The following is a 13541-nucleotide window of genomic DNA, read 5'->3' on the forward strand; positions in this document are numbered from 1 at the left end:
CCCTACCATAGGGTAGATGATTGTCCTCTCTTAGAGGACATTTACACCTGAATTATGATATGACACTTTATTGATCACCCAGGATGACCACTGTCTTCTAGGTACTAAGGTGAAATTAATTTAAAGATTGAACTTACACTGCAAATTAATTCTAAACATGTACACGGGATAACAGGGTTTGAATAAATGTTCAAAGTCAATAGTTTTTTTGTATCTGTGGCTTGTAGGAGTGTGTTGTGTTCATGACAATTTCAACCAGTAGCATACATATAGAGAGGCAATAGCTCTGTTAGACAGGATCAGAAACAGGAACAGTGCTCCACCAGGTGGTGCTCACGAGATTAAGCTCACTACTTCATACGTTAATGTTTTATATAATAATTTCAGTGGGTGTGTTTCAAATTGTGTAGCCTACTTTTTCCCTAGCTGTCCTGTCCACTGGGAGGTTGCAGTTACATGAACTACCTGTAACTCCTATTATATTTTCCTTTGACTTGTATTTTTTCTTATTTTTAATGAACATTAAACATCAACAGTTGTTTGTTTATAGGAGCACAGTGCACAATGAATTATGCTTTGGATACAAAACCTTGTAATGTAGGAGTACACCAGTTTTACAAGATACATTAACATGTACATGGGCTTTTCATTAAGCTTTATGCTGCATGCAAATGAGAGCACAACACATATACAGAATAGCAATGATAGTGGTTTATGTTACTTGTCAAAGTCAGAGATAGGTTGTGCAGTCCATAAAGTTACATGTCCTTGTGACAAAGACATTGTACATCTTCACTTGTACTATGAGTAAATGTGTTTCAGAAGCTAGTCTATGTATTAACGTTTTAGTAATAACCAGGAAGACTCCTAAGGGCAAGAAGCAGAGGTCGCGTGCACGCATCCACCTCGTTGATGGCAGACTGCAGTGCTGGACGAGCGCTGGCACTTTGGCATGGGGGGTCAGATCAACATGGAATGGATTCTGAATGGAATTAATTATTTGAGTGATACACTGACAGGAATTGCACGTCTAACGTACTTAAAAGGTTTACGTAGGTTAGACAGCCTTTCTTCCCCTACCATAGGGTAGATGATTGTCCTCCTCTTAGAGGACATTTACACCTGAATTATGATATGACACTTTATTGATCACCCAGGATGACCACTGTCTTCTAGGTACTAAGGTGAAATTAATTTAAAGATTGAACTTACACTGCAAATTAATTCTAAACATGTACAGGGGATATTAGATTTGATCCATATCCCCAGTCATTCCGACATACGATAGTGATATGATATTAATCAAATAATAATCATAAGCTCTGATGAAAGATATCAAGACCCGGCCCACAACAGCCCTGCCAATCGGGCTCAGCCCTGTTGGCATGACAGGTTGTGTGTCGGTCTGGCGAGTGGGAGACTGGGGTTCAATACCCGCTACCTGCGAAACACTACATCTGCAATTGTTCAATAAAAATGGCTTTTATAATATTCTTGCCAAGTTGTATTAGCCTTTAGTCTTGAGGTCAAATTTAAATAAATTAACTTATTTCTCATTATACGTGAGAAAAGGAGATCCTACAGATTGCTACTTTATTAACCAGTGGATCCATCGGATAGGGGCTTGCTTGCCAAAATAAGCTGATCTACAAGTTGTAACGTGGTGCGCAACCGATGCGCTGTTAGCTTGTAGATCTGTCCATTTGTAACATGTTAGTAAGGTGTCCCGACAGCGACCACAAACATCATCACGTTAGATTAAACGGGCGTGTATGTTCTACGCGAGGCAGAACATGCAAGGTGGAAACGCTTGGTAAAGAGGGAGTCCGCTGAGTGTCAGATTCATGAGCTATATCTTTTTTATATTCAAATTTTCACTTGAGTGCTATAGCGCCACCCTTTGGCCAATGGTTGTGGGCCTCACCGTTTAAAGTAGCATAGCCCTCTACCATATTGCCAAGTTTTGCAAAAAACGACTGCACAGTTAAGCCAGAACTGCAAGTTTTGGCAGCCTCAGCCGATCTGCGTTGCTGATGCAAATAAATGAATAAATAAATTGTGCGTGGCTGCGGCGTGCGTCTGTGGGAGCCGATAGGAAGAACCGAAATTGATCTTTTATGGATGGGTACCCGGTTCCCCAGCATGTTGTTATCGGTTCCTGCTTGGTCATGAGGTTCGGTACCCACCCCTACCCACGACCCTCTTTCCATACTGCAGAATTTTGTGGAAGACGACCGCACAGAACTGTCAAAACTGTGCAAAATGGCAGGATCTGTACGAACAATAAGGGATCTTTGCCCTTGACTCGACCCCAAATAATTATAACAATAATAATAACAAATAATAATAATGGATGTGATTAAAATAATAATAATAATAATACCTTGAGTATAGGTAGTACAGGTTAAAGAAAAAAAGAGAAAAACTGCAGCAGTTGTAGGCAGTTTGCAGAATATGAAAGAACCTTCATTCCAACGGACGCAAAATAGTTATTTATTTATTTAGTCACAAGCTCTTGAAGAAACAAAATACTGAAGAAACAAATCTAAAAGCTCACAATGTGCAGCAAAATGTGTTAACATAGCATCACACTTGGTTTATGAATCTACAAGCTGACAATGAACATGCTAGTATGTGTGGGATACACCCATGACAAATCTCTGCCAATGCCAGACTTTCTGTTGCTATTGAATTGTTTTGAGTTTCCAAACGTATAAAGGTATAATCTGAAACATCCAACGGTATAATTAAACAGTGTTACCATAGAGAAATAATCTACCAAAGACAAAAACTTTCTCTGCCATGTTTATATAGGTTTTACATACAAAAATATAACAAGAAACTAAATTGTGGTGGTCTTTAAATTCGGATGGTGACAAATAACAATAAACAAAAAATAATTGGGCCAAACAAATTAGAAGAAAAAAAGGGGAGGGTAACACTTTGAGTTTTTCTTATTTCTAATTATTTGTCCGGCCCAACATTTTTTGTCATTGTCATGATTTGTCACAATCTGAGTTGGCTTTTTCCGAGGCTTAAAAGGTCTTTAAATAAATACTTTATGAAATGTCTATGGGGAAATGAATGGGAACTTCTCTTCTGGTGCCCCTCTTCGTTCTGAAAGGGGCGGGACTGTGACGCTCTATTGTCAGATTATGCGATTCCACTGCTTTAGTATCTAACTGTCATTGTCATCCTGGAATAGAATGAAGGATGTTATATCATGTGTCAACTCAAATGGGTGCATGGGGAAAATGTGCATTTATTACTATTACAACTAACCACTTCTTCCCTGTATGATTCCTCCTCATTATCCTCAGATGTGCATTTTGACCCAAACATTTGGCACTAACTGCAACTAAAGGGTTTCCTGTATGAGTCCTCATGTGTCTATGGGCTTTCCCCTTTCATGAGTCCTTGTGTGTGCTTTTAGAGTACCACTCCTACTAAAGCCTTTACCACACACGTTACAAGTGAAGGGCTTTTCCCCTGTATGAGTCCTCATGTGTGATGTTAGATCACCACTCTGAATAAAGCCTTTACCACACACATTACAAGTAAAGGGCTTTTCCCCTGTATGAGTCCTCATGTGTGTTTTTAGATTACCGATGTTAAGACAGCCTTTACCACATATGTTACAAGTAAAGGGCCTTTCCCCTGTATGAGTCATCATGTGTGTTTTTAGATTAACACTTTGAGCAAAGCCTTTACCACACACGTTACAAGTAAAGGGCCTTTCCCCTGTATGAGTCCTCATGTGTGATTTTAGAGCAACACTTTGAGCAAAGCCTTTACCACACACGTTACAAGTAAAGGGCTTTTCCCCTGTATGAGTCATCATGTGTGTTTTTAGATGACCACACATAGCAAAGCCTTTGCCACACACTTTACAAGTAAATGGTTTTTCCCCTGTATGAGTCATCATGTGTGTTTTTAGATCACCACTCTGAATAAAGCCTTTACCACAAACTGTACAAGTGAAGGGCTTTTCCCCTGTATGAGTCATCATGTGTGTTTTTAGTTCACTACTCTGTGTACAGCCTTTACCACAGACGTTACAAATAAAGGGCTTTTCCCCTGTATGAGTCCTCATGTGTGATTTTAGATTACAACTCTGAGCAAAGCCTTTACCACAGACGTTACAAGTAAAGGGCTTTTCCCCTGTATGAGTCATCATGTGTGTTTTTAGTTCACTACTATGTGTACAGCCTTTACCACACACGTTACAAGTAAAGGGCTTTTCTCCTTTATGAGTCATCATGTGTGTTTTTAGATCACCACTCTGAATAAAGCCTTTACAACAAACTGTACAAGTGAAGGGCTTTTCCCCTGTATGAATCATTGTGTGCCTCGTCAGATTTTCCTTACGATTAAAACATTTGCCACAGTCTGTACAACTAAAACGTTTCTTCCCTGTGTGACTCCTCATGGAGTGAGTTTGTTTTGATGATTTCAGGTCCTTGGACAGCTTGCTGCTCAAAGACAATCTTTGTCCTTCCACATGTTGTGTCTTGTGTGATTTCAGTGTGTTTAAAGTTGACTGACCTTCACTGGGCTCCTGCCACTCATCACTGTCTTCAGTGTCAGATTCAGAACAGTGTGACGAGAGGAGCTGGTCATCACCAGTTGGTTGTGATGTTCCACAGTCCTCTACATCAGCTTGTGTTTTCATGTGCTGAGTTGAGGTGCCGGCTACAGGCTCTGTCTCTCTGTTTTCATCATCATGATCATCTTCACTTTTCACTGCTAGTAATGTCAACGTTGACCCATCAGCCTCCACTGGTCTTTGAAGTAGCTCCTCTTGGTTCTCTTTAATCTGTGGTGGTTGTGGTTCCTCCTGGACCAGACTGGAGCTCCTCTCCGGTTGTTCAGTGGAAACCTCCTCTTTACACACAGGGAGGTGCGGGACGACTAGAAAAAAGACACAAAGAGAGAAAAACTTTTAATGTTTGAACTTTGCATTTTTGGAGGAACATCATCTTCTCCATTTCTAATCAAAGACAGTTTTCAGGGCTTGACATTACATTTTGAGCCACTTGTCATTTGGACAAGAACATTTACTTACTTGTCCAAGTAAAGATTTTAGAAGACATATTTTTTTTGTATTGATTATAATGTTGCATTTGAATAGTTACAAATAAGTAACAAGTGTTCAACAGAAGGTTATGACAAAATTACACTACAAGAAAAAAAGAAAAGAAAACTGAAAACAATTGACACAATGTTCCAATAATACAATTATATTTGAGTGTGTCATACATAGTGTGTCGTGGAGACTCCAGGTCTTAATCTTTAGTTGATGCATGATTTGTATAATAATATAATAATAATAATAATAATATTAATAATATCAAACAACAAAAAATACCATTTATATTAGGACTCCCACCCGTGGGTCCTGGGACCCACTGCAGACCTAACAACATCACTGTGGTACATTCTGTTTCCTAGACGGGCTCTCTACCCATTCAGCTATGGCTGTCCCTCTCTAAGGAAGGACAATATCAGTCACTAGAACCAGGGATGGGTGTTTTCTGTGTATCTACGATGGTTAAAATGGAGTTTGAAGTTACAATGGGCTTGTCTGATAAAAATGAATATAAAATATCTAAATACTGAATTGAGCAAATTAAAAACTGTCCAGAGTGTTCACAAAAAGCCTGAGTAGACGATAACATTACCCACAATTGTTTTGAAAGTGAAATATCCCTTTATGTAAGTAAACAACACACCACATACCTATACGGTACAACTTTACTACAGGTTGCATCTTCGCATCAAACTGTACACGTCTCTGGTCCACCTCTGGCTGTTCCTCTGACAACGTTGAATGTCTTTTGGAGGCCATCTCTCTAGATACTGTAGACCTCTCCCTGTGATGCTCTGTGGAAATCACCAGTAGAAACAACTTGTATTTATCATTCAATAAGGGTTTAATGAACAACTGAACAACCAGGAGTAGTCTGGTGACCACCGGAGAGACGGGTGAAAGCCGGAATGTAGACGGCATCCGGGAGCAGTATGGGTTGGCGCCCCAGCCTGTGTCTTCCGTGAGGAGGAAGCCCAACAAACCCACGGTGAGGCCTTTAGGAGGGCCATTCAAGCTGCAAGCGGAGTCTGCAGCACCACCGTTGCCCAGGTGGAGCCTGCAGCACCACCGTTGCCCAGGTGGAGCCTGCAGAACCATTGTGGCTCAAGAATCCACCACTCCTGAATGAAGTGTCTGGTGCTGATTGATGATTAGAACCTTCCTGGACAGATCACTTAACCCTTTGAGTGGACCAGTACCATGTCTCGTGCTTAAAATCTTAAGTCTCACGCACAAATATCTTAATAGCTAAACATGATTATGGGTTCAAACTTGTTGTTCTATACTTATGTAGCGGCACAAGCGGAAACATGCTGTGTGTCTGTGTCTTTTAGGGGACCATGAGTTACCAAACTATATTTTTATCCTTACAGTTTCTGAATAACCCTTTAGTCTTGTTAGAATAATACTAATAAAAACATCATTGTGTTTTACCTGAAAGAGTATTGCACCACATCTTCCTACGTAGTAATGTCAAAGTTGACTCACCAGTCTCCTCTTCCTGTTCCTCTTTAATCTGTGGAGGTTGTGGTTCCTCCAGGACCAGACTGGATCTCCTCTCCTGTTGTTCTTCTTTAATCTGTGGAGGGTGTGGTTCCTCCAGGACCAGACTGGATCTCCTCTCCTCACATTCAGATGAAACCTCTTTACACACAGACAGGAGGAGGGGAGAGACGGTAGCATCAGCAGAGCAACTCAAAGTGCTTTTTTCAGAATTAGACGGGATGATTTAGATCGGGAGTTATGATCGTTTTAAGATTTTCGTTTTCGTCAGCTAAACAGGCAGGGGACATTTTCGATGACGTGTCACTTTTTGACACGTCATCGGATCGGGCAACAAGCGCTCCAAGGCTCTAGAGTGATGCGAACGGTTTTGTTATCATTAATCTCCGTCCTATTTATCAATCTCCGGCTTGGGCACTTGACCATGACCTTGAACTTGGACGGAGAACTCCGCCCCGGGCTTCCAAGGTGTTAACAGTTTTTGTATTGAGTTGTGCTTGAAATGTACTGTAATTCTGCAAACTTTTTTTTTAAAGCCACTGCGTGTGCCGTGCCTGTGACTCTGACCATTTATGTGACTCTCACCATTTATGCCAAATATCTTAATAGCTAAACATGATTATGGGTTCAAACTTGTTGTGCTATACTTATGTAGCGGCACAAGCGGAAACAACATGCTGTGTGTCTGTCTGTCTTTTAGGGGACCATGAGTTACCAAACTATATTTTTATCGTTACAGTTGCTGGATAACCCTTTAGTCTTGTTAGAATAATACTAATAAAAACATCATTGTGTTTTACCTGAGAGAGTATTGCAGCACATCTTCCTACATAGTAATGTCAAAGTTGACTCACCAGTCTCCTCTTCCTGTTCCTCTTTAATCTGTGGATGTTGTTGTTCCTCCTGGACCAGACTGGATCTCCTCTCCTCATATTCAGATGAAACCTCTTTACACACAGACAGAAGGAGGAGAGAGATGGTAGCATCAGCAGAGGAACTCAAAGTGCTTTTGTCAACTCAAATATGACATTTATTCTCCTATTTGTTTTGTCAGGATAACCATCGTTTAAAAAAGAAGTGTCTTGAATCTCTTCACAACGCCTGGCAGAGTGAGTAGAGCCTGACATCAGTCTCACCGATGTATCCGTAATTTTTGGCACCGATGCCCGACATCGGACATTATTTCTCTGATGTGGCCGAAGTTTTTTTTATCATCATTAATGTAACCTACACTTGTCTTTTAGAATGTAATACGCCCTTATGAAACGCGCTCTTTTGGTTTGAAATCAATTTCTTGCAGCTGCAGAAAATGGATTTAAAAGGCACTGTGCGCACCGTGCCTGTGACTCTGGAGCCTAGGCTGCAGCAGAAAACCCTGCCCTGTGAGTGACTGTCATACATGGAAGTCCAGCTGTCATTCCGGACCCCTCGCCCTGAGAAAATGTCGTCCGTGTGCAGCCCGGGAAAATATATGAGAGATATTTGAAAAAGATCAGATATTTGAATAAACAAGCGTTTTCTGCCTGAACTTTTACATGGATGTGAAACTAGAGGACAATATCTCAATCCACGTCTTTGGAATTATGTATTGGGTACAAACAGAGCGTGGAGCACATTTATGCCGCCCATGTCTCCTTGCTCACTGGGAGCAGAGGCATCCGATCTATGGCTGTGTTTACAGGAATATGTAATTTATGTATGATCACAGACATTCTAGGGCTAGTATAACTACTGGTAAATGTAGTTCAGTTCAGCTAGCTTAATGCTACTTGTAGCTAAGCTGGTGTTGTTCAGAGTCTACTAACCTGCAGTGTGTAGATCGATGTCCATATCAAAATCAATGTCCAGCCGTTTGTTTTGTGTCTCCAGCAGAGTTTCTAGTGTCTCCATCTCTCTCTGGAAGAGGTTGACCATGAACTCTCCCACCGCGCTGAGGCGCTCCAACACAAACACTCTGACGCTAAGCTCCACACTACAAACATCAGCAGCGCCACGCTGCTGTTTGTCCACAACAAACAATATCTCCTCTCCCACCGACGCTAGCTGTTCATTTATCTTCAGCCGTACAGACTCCATTTGACGCTTTTCACCTCCTTTAGGAGACATTTCCACCAAGCTTTCTGTTGACCGGGTCAAAGTTTTCACGCATGCGCAAAAAGATTCCAGGCACTGTTGCCTTAATGCCTTTCGCCCCCTGGTGGTGGAGGTGTGTAACTGTCAGATAGATAGATAGATAGATAGATAGATAGATAGATAGATAGATAGATAGATAGATAGATAGATAGATAGATAGATAGATAGATAGATAGTGTTATGACCTGGCTCTTGGGCCATAACAAAGGAGGAAGACACACAGCTGTTTAAAAGTGCACAAACCAATATTTATTTATTATATATAATAAACGTATGCATCAAACAATACTAAAGTATTAAGTGGCTTGTGTTAATCAGTAGATCAGTAGTGTAAGTGAGTGGATGTGTGGTAAATGTAATGTAGTGTATTGAATGGTGCAAACAAATGCTGCTGCTCTCATGGAAGGAGAGAGAGAGAGACCTGGCTCCCAAGAGAAGACAGACTATGCACACACTGCACACAAAACGAGGTAGAGACTGAGCTACACTTCCTAACCGTCTGTCCACTGTACCAAGACATCAGAGACATGTACTTCCCTGCACGGATTACAATCACCCAAGGAGAGTTTGAAAACCACCAAATGTTTAGGCCTATAACATGTTTAAAACATTGAAATACTGCTGTTAACTTTCAAAAGTATAAAACGTCTCGGATGTATAGGCTAACTATCTCTGACAGAAAATGCACAATCTTTTATAGTCTCACAAGATAGTATTACTCAAAGTGTTAATATAACACAGCTCTGTTTACATGTTTATTGTATTGTTTTATCTTGATTGTTTTGTTCCACTTTTGCTTTGGCAATGTAAACGTTTGTGTTTATGTTTTCTCATGCCAATAAAGCTCCTATGCATTTAATTGAATTGAGTTAGGCCGGCCAACTCCCAGCCCTTTATTTATTTATTTATGTATTTATTTGACAGGGACAATGCTCATTAATCAACATTTCAGTTTTCACTTCCATGTAAATGTGCCAGAGTTAGCCATAAGCTGATTTACATCTGTAGTCCCTGAGCAGGCTCTTAAAATGGTAGTAAAACTAAACATACAATGACACATACAGTACAATACAATGCAATACAATACAATACAGATACAAGAAAGACAGAGTGTATAGTGTGCCAGAACACAGCACCATGCCATGCCATGCCATGTGTGCATATGTGCCAGCACCCAACACTATGTCCATATAAAAACACAATACAACAGATATAGAACACACTGGGTGTTATATATTTGGTCTTTGCTGCTTACCGTTGTGTGAAGTACAATGCATGAAGGGAAACCGGATGTTGTGTTATGTGTACAAGTACGATGAGAATAAAGACGCCTCCTGAATAGCTCCGTGCCTCGGGTACTTTATTGGATTATTACCGTCATAAACCTTTATCATATATAACAAACTGGCGACGAGGTTGTTTGAGCTCCGCGCGCGCGGTGTATGTGTGACTTCACTTCTGTGTGTGTGTGGAGTCAAGTAAAGTCTGACGTGGCTGTGACTTTGTTAGCAGTGGTAAGCTAACGCAGCTAGTTGGCAGCAGCACGTCGCGGCCGGCATCGGTGGTGGTGGATGTAATATAAAAAAAGAAAAAAAAGAAAAAGAAAAAGAAAGGAAAGGAAGAAAGAACAGTTGTTGATTTCCAGAGGGGAGGATCTGGATGTCTTTGGAAGAATAATTGTCAGCTGAAGGAGATAATACTGATACTCAGGAGCCTACAAGGAAGATGGCTGGAGTTATTGGTAATATTGGCCCTTTTCATGAACATGTGGAACATTGGGGCGCATATTCGGAGCGCTTTGATTATTTTGTAGCAGCAAATGACATTCCTGATGGTAAAGTGGTGCCCACGTTTCTGTCAGTAATGGGTCCAAAAACCTTTAATTTGCTACGTGACCTGCTACAGCCCACCAAACCCGGGACCAAGACCTATCTGGAAATTGTGGAGGTCCTGACACAACACTATTCACCCAAGCCATTGCTGATCGCAGAAAGGTTTAGATTTCACCGACGCAATCAAGAGGAAGGTGAATCCGTTAACATGTTTGTGGCAGCACTAAGGAAATTGGCTGAACATTGTGAATTTGGACAAGTACTGAATGACTCATGAGAGACAGACTGGTATTAGGCCTAAGAAATGAAGCAGCGCAGAAGAAACTGCTGACCGAGAGTGACTTGACATTACAGAAGGCCATTAACATCAGTGTCTCCATGGAAATGGCCTCAAAGGAGGCTCAACAGCTAAACACAACAGGCAGAGTGCATGCAGTACAGACGGAGAAGCAAGGTGGACAAGGGCCATGTTTTCGTTGTGGAAGAACAGGACATCTCGCCGCGACCTGCTGGTGTAAGGATTTGGACTGCCGCAGTTGTGGGAGGAGGGGCCACATAGAGCGTGCTTGTCAAAGCAAAAGACAGATGGAGAAGACGTCAAGCCGGTCTGCCAGCAGACAGGACCCTGGGAAATACAGGAAGAAAACACAGGTTCACACCGTAAGACAGAAAGAGACGGTGTACAGCGATTCTTCAGACGGAGAGCAGGAGATGAGTGTACATACACTGAAGATAATGAAAGTGGATGAAGACTCAGAAGGGTATTGGGTCGAGCCCTTGTTGGAGGGGCATCCAGTGAGTATGCAAATTGACACTGGCTCAAAAGCATCCATCCTCTCAGATGAGGTTTATAAACAGGTTTTGGGACACCTTCCCCTGCGACCTTCTGACACTAGGTTCAAAACCTATTTAGGGGAACCTGTACCCATGGCAGGAATGACAGATGTCATGGTCCAGTAGCCTGGTTAATAAACCAGACCGAATCAGCCGTTGGCAAAAAAAAAATTGCCTGCCAGCGGATTAGGGTCTGGCGAGGCTCAGTAGCATGCCTCTTTCCTACAACCGAGAACAGGTCGGGCCAATAGGGACACGGTATGCAATATGGGCGGGCTTTGGTACAGTGACGTTCAATGCTTGAGACCTTTGACTGACAGTAGCTCTGACCAATTGCGTCGAAGAGAAAATGTTTGAACCCGCCCCCCGGGAAATGAAATCCAAGTGGAGCCAGCCCAGACTAATATACCGTGACAGTGTTGTGTGATATTAGTCTGGCTTATTAGCCAGGCTAATGGTCCAGAGCAACAATCAAGTGAAGAAACGTCCCATCTACATTGTTAAAGGGGATTACCCGGCCATCCTGGGACGTGTGTGGCACACCGTGAAGATGGTATCACAAACTGCCACCAACCTAGCTGCTATTTTGAAGAAACATGAGGAAATCTTCCGGAACGAATTAGGCAGTATGAAAGACATCACCGTCAAGTTAAGCATCAAGCCGGAAGCGACACCAAAATGGCCAGGACAGTGCCGTACGCTATCAGATCGAAAGTGGAAGATGAATTGGATGCCTTGGTTAGAAATGGTGTCTTGGAACCAGTAACGACCAGTGAATGGGCCACGCCCATAGTCCCCGTACCCAAGAAGACGGGAGAAATTCGCATCTGTGGAGATTTCAAAGTGACACTGAACCCTGTGCTATTGGCAGAACAGTACCCTCTTCCTCACATTGATGATTTGTTTGCAGGCCTGAGTAATGGGCAAAAGTTTAGCAAGATAGACCTTAACCAAGCCTACCTGCAGATGTATTGCCGGCTCCCTTTTGGGATCACATCAGCTCCTGCACATTTCCAACGTGCCATGGATCGGATCCTACATGGTCTTCCCGGAGTGCAGTGTTACCTCGATGACATTTTGTGCACGGGAGCTACGGATGAAGAACACCTTTGCAATTTGGATGACACTCTACAGAGGCTGCAGGATTATGGGCTCAGGGTTCGCAAAGACAAGTGCGAGTTCTTTCAGCTATCGGTTGAATATTTGGGACATGTGATTGATGCTCAGGGGTTACACACTGCCCCATCCAAGATTCGTGCCATCGTGGACGCCCCGCCTCCGGAAAATGTGAGCCAATTACGTTCTTTCCTAGGCTTGCTAAATTATTATGGGCGTTTCGTACCGAACTTGTCATCCATGCTCAAGCCTTTACACAACCTGCTTTGTCAGGGCAAAACATGGAAATGGAGTGAGCAAAGGAGACATTGGTGACATCAGGGGCATTGACCCACTTCGATCCTTCGCTTCCCGTTCAGTTGGCCTGCGATGCGTCTCCATATGGTGTGGGGGCCGTCATTTCACACATAATGCCAGGCGGAGAAGAGAGGCCTATAGCGTTTGCATCACGAACCTTGAGCAAGGCAGAGTCTAACTATGCTCAAATAGAGCGAGAAGCATTGAGCATCGTCTATGGGGTTCGTAAGTTCCATCAGTACCTCTATGGTAGGCGTTTTACGCTTCTGACTGACCACCGTCCTCTAACGACCATCCTAGGGTCGCACACTGGGATACCTTCGCTCGCAGCGAGTCGCATGCAGCGTTTGGCATTGCTGTTATCGGCACACTCGTATGATATCAAGTATCGCAAGGCGGACCTTCACGGCAACGCGGATGCCCTATCTAGGTTGCCACTTCCTGTCACCAGACCGGAGCCGCGTGCCACAGACATTTTTTACTTCAGCCGGGTGGATGATGCGCCGGTTTCAGCTGCTCAGGTGAGGAGAACTACTCGCACTGACCCTATCTTGTCAGTGGTAATGGACATGGTGATGAAAGGTGGGTCGGGCTGCGACAACCCCGGTGTGCAGCCATATCTCTCCAGGAGAGCAGAACTGTCGGTGCAAGCTGGTTGTTTGCTGTGGGGGAGGAGGGTGATTATTCCACCATCATTACGCAAGCTCATTCTGCAACAACTCCACGCCGGGCACAGT

The 13541-nt window shown here is 42.8% G+C and overlaps 1 protein-coding gene across 1 annotated transcript; it reads right to left on the bottom strand.

Annotated features, from left to right (window-relative positions):
* Positions 1-656: 656 nt before the first annotated feature.
* Positions 657-12749, bottom strand: LOC306919268 (uncharacterized protein; the record flags this gene model as incomplete). Its single annotated transcript, XM_079532082.1, has 5 exons — positions 657-661; positions 5740-5883; positions 6578-6733; positions 7447-7539; positions 12734-12749. 5 exons carry the CDS (start codon positions 12747-12749, stop codon positions 657-659), a joined length of 414 nt encoding a protein of 137 aa, XP_079388208.1.
* Positions 12750-13541: the final 792 nt, after the last annotated feature.

The sequence above is a fragment of the Electrona antarctica genome (genome assembly GCF_951216825.1).
Source record: "Electrona antarctica genome assembly, contig: scaffold_25, whole genome shotgun sequence".
Classification (NCBI taxonomy): Eukaryota; Metazoa; Chordata; class Actinopteri; order Myctophiformes; family Myctophidae; genus Electrona; species Electrona antarctica.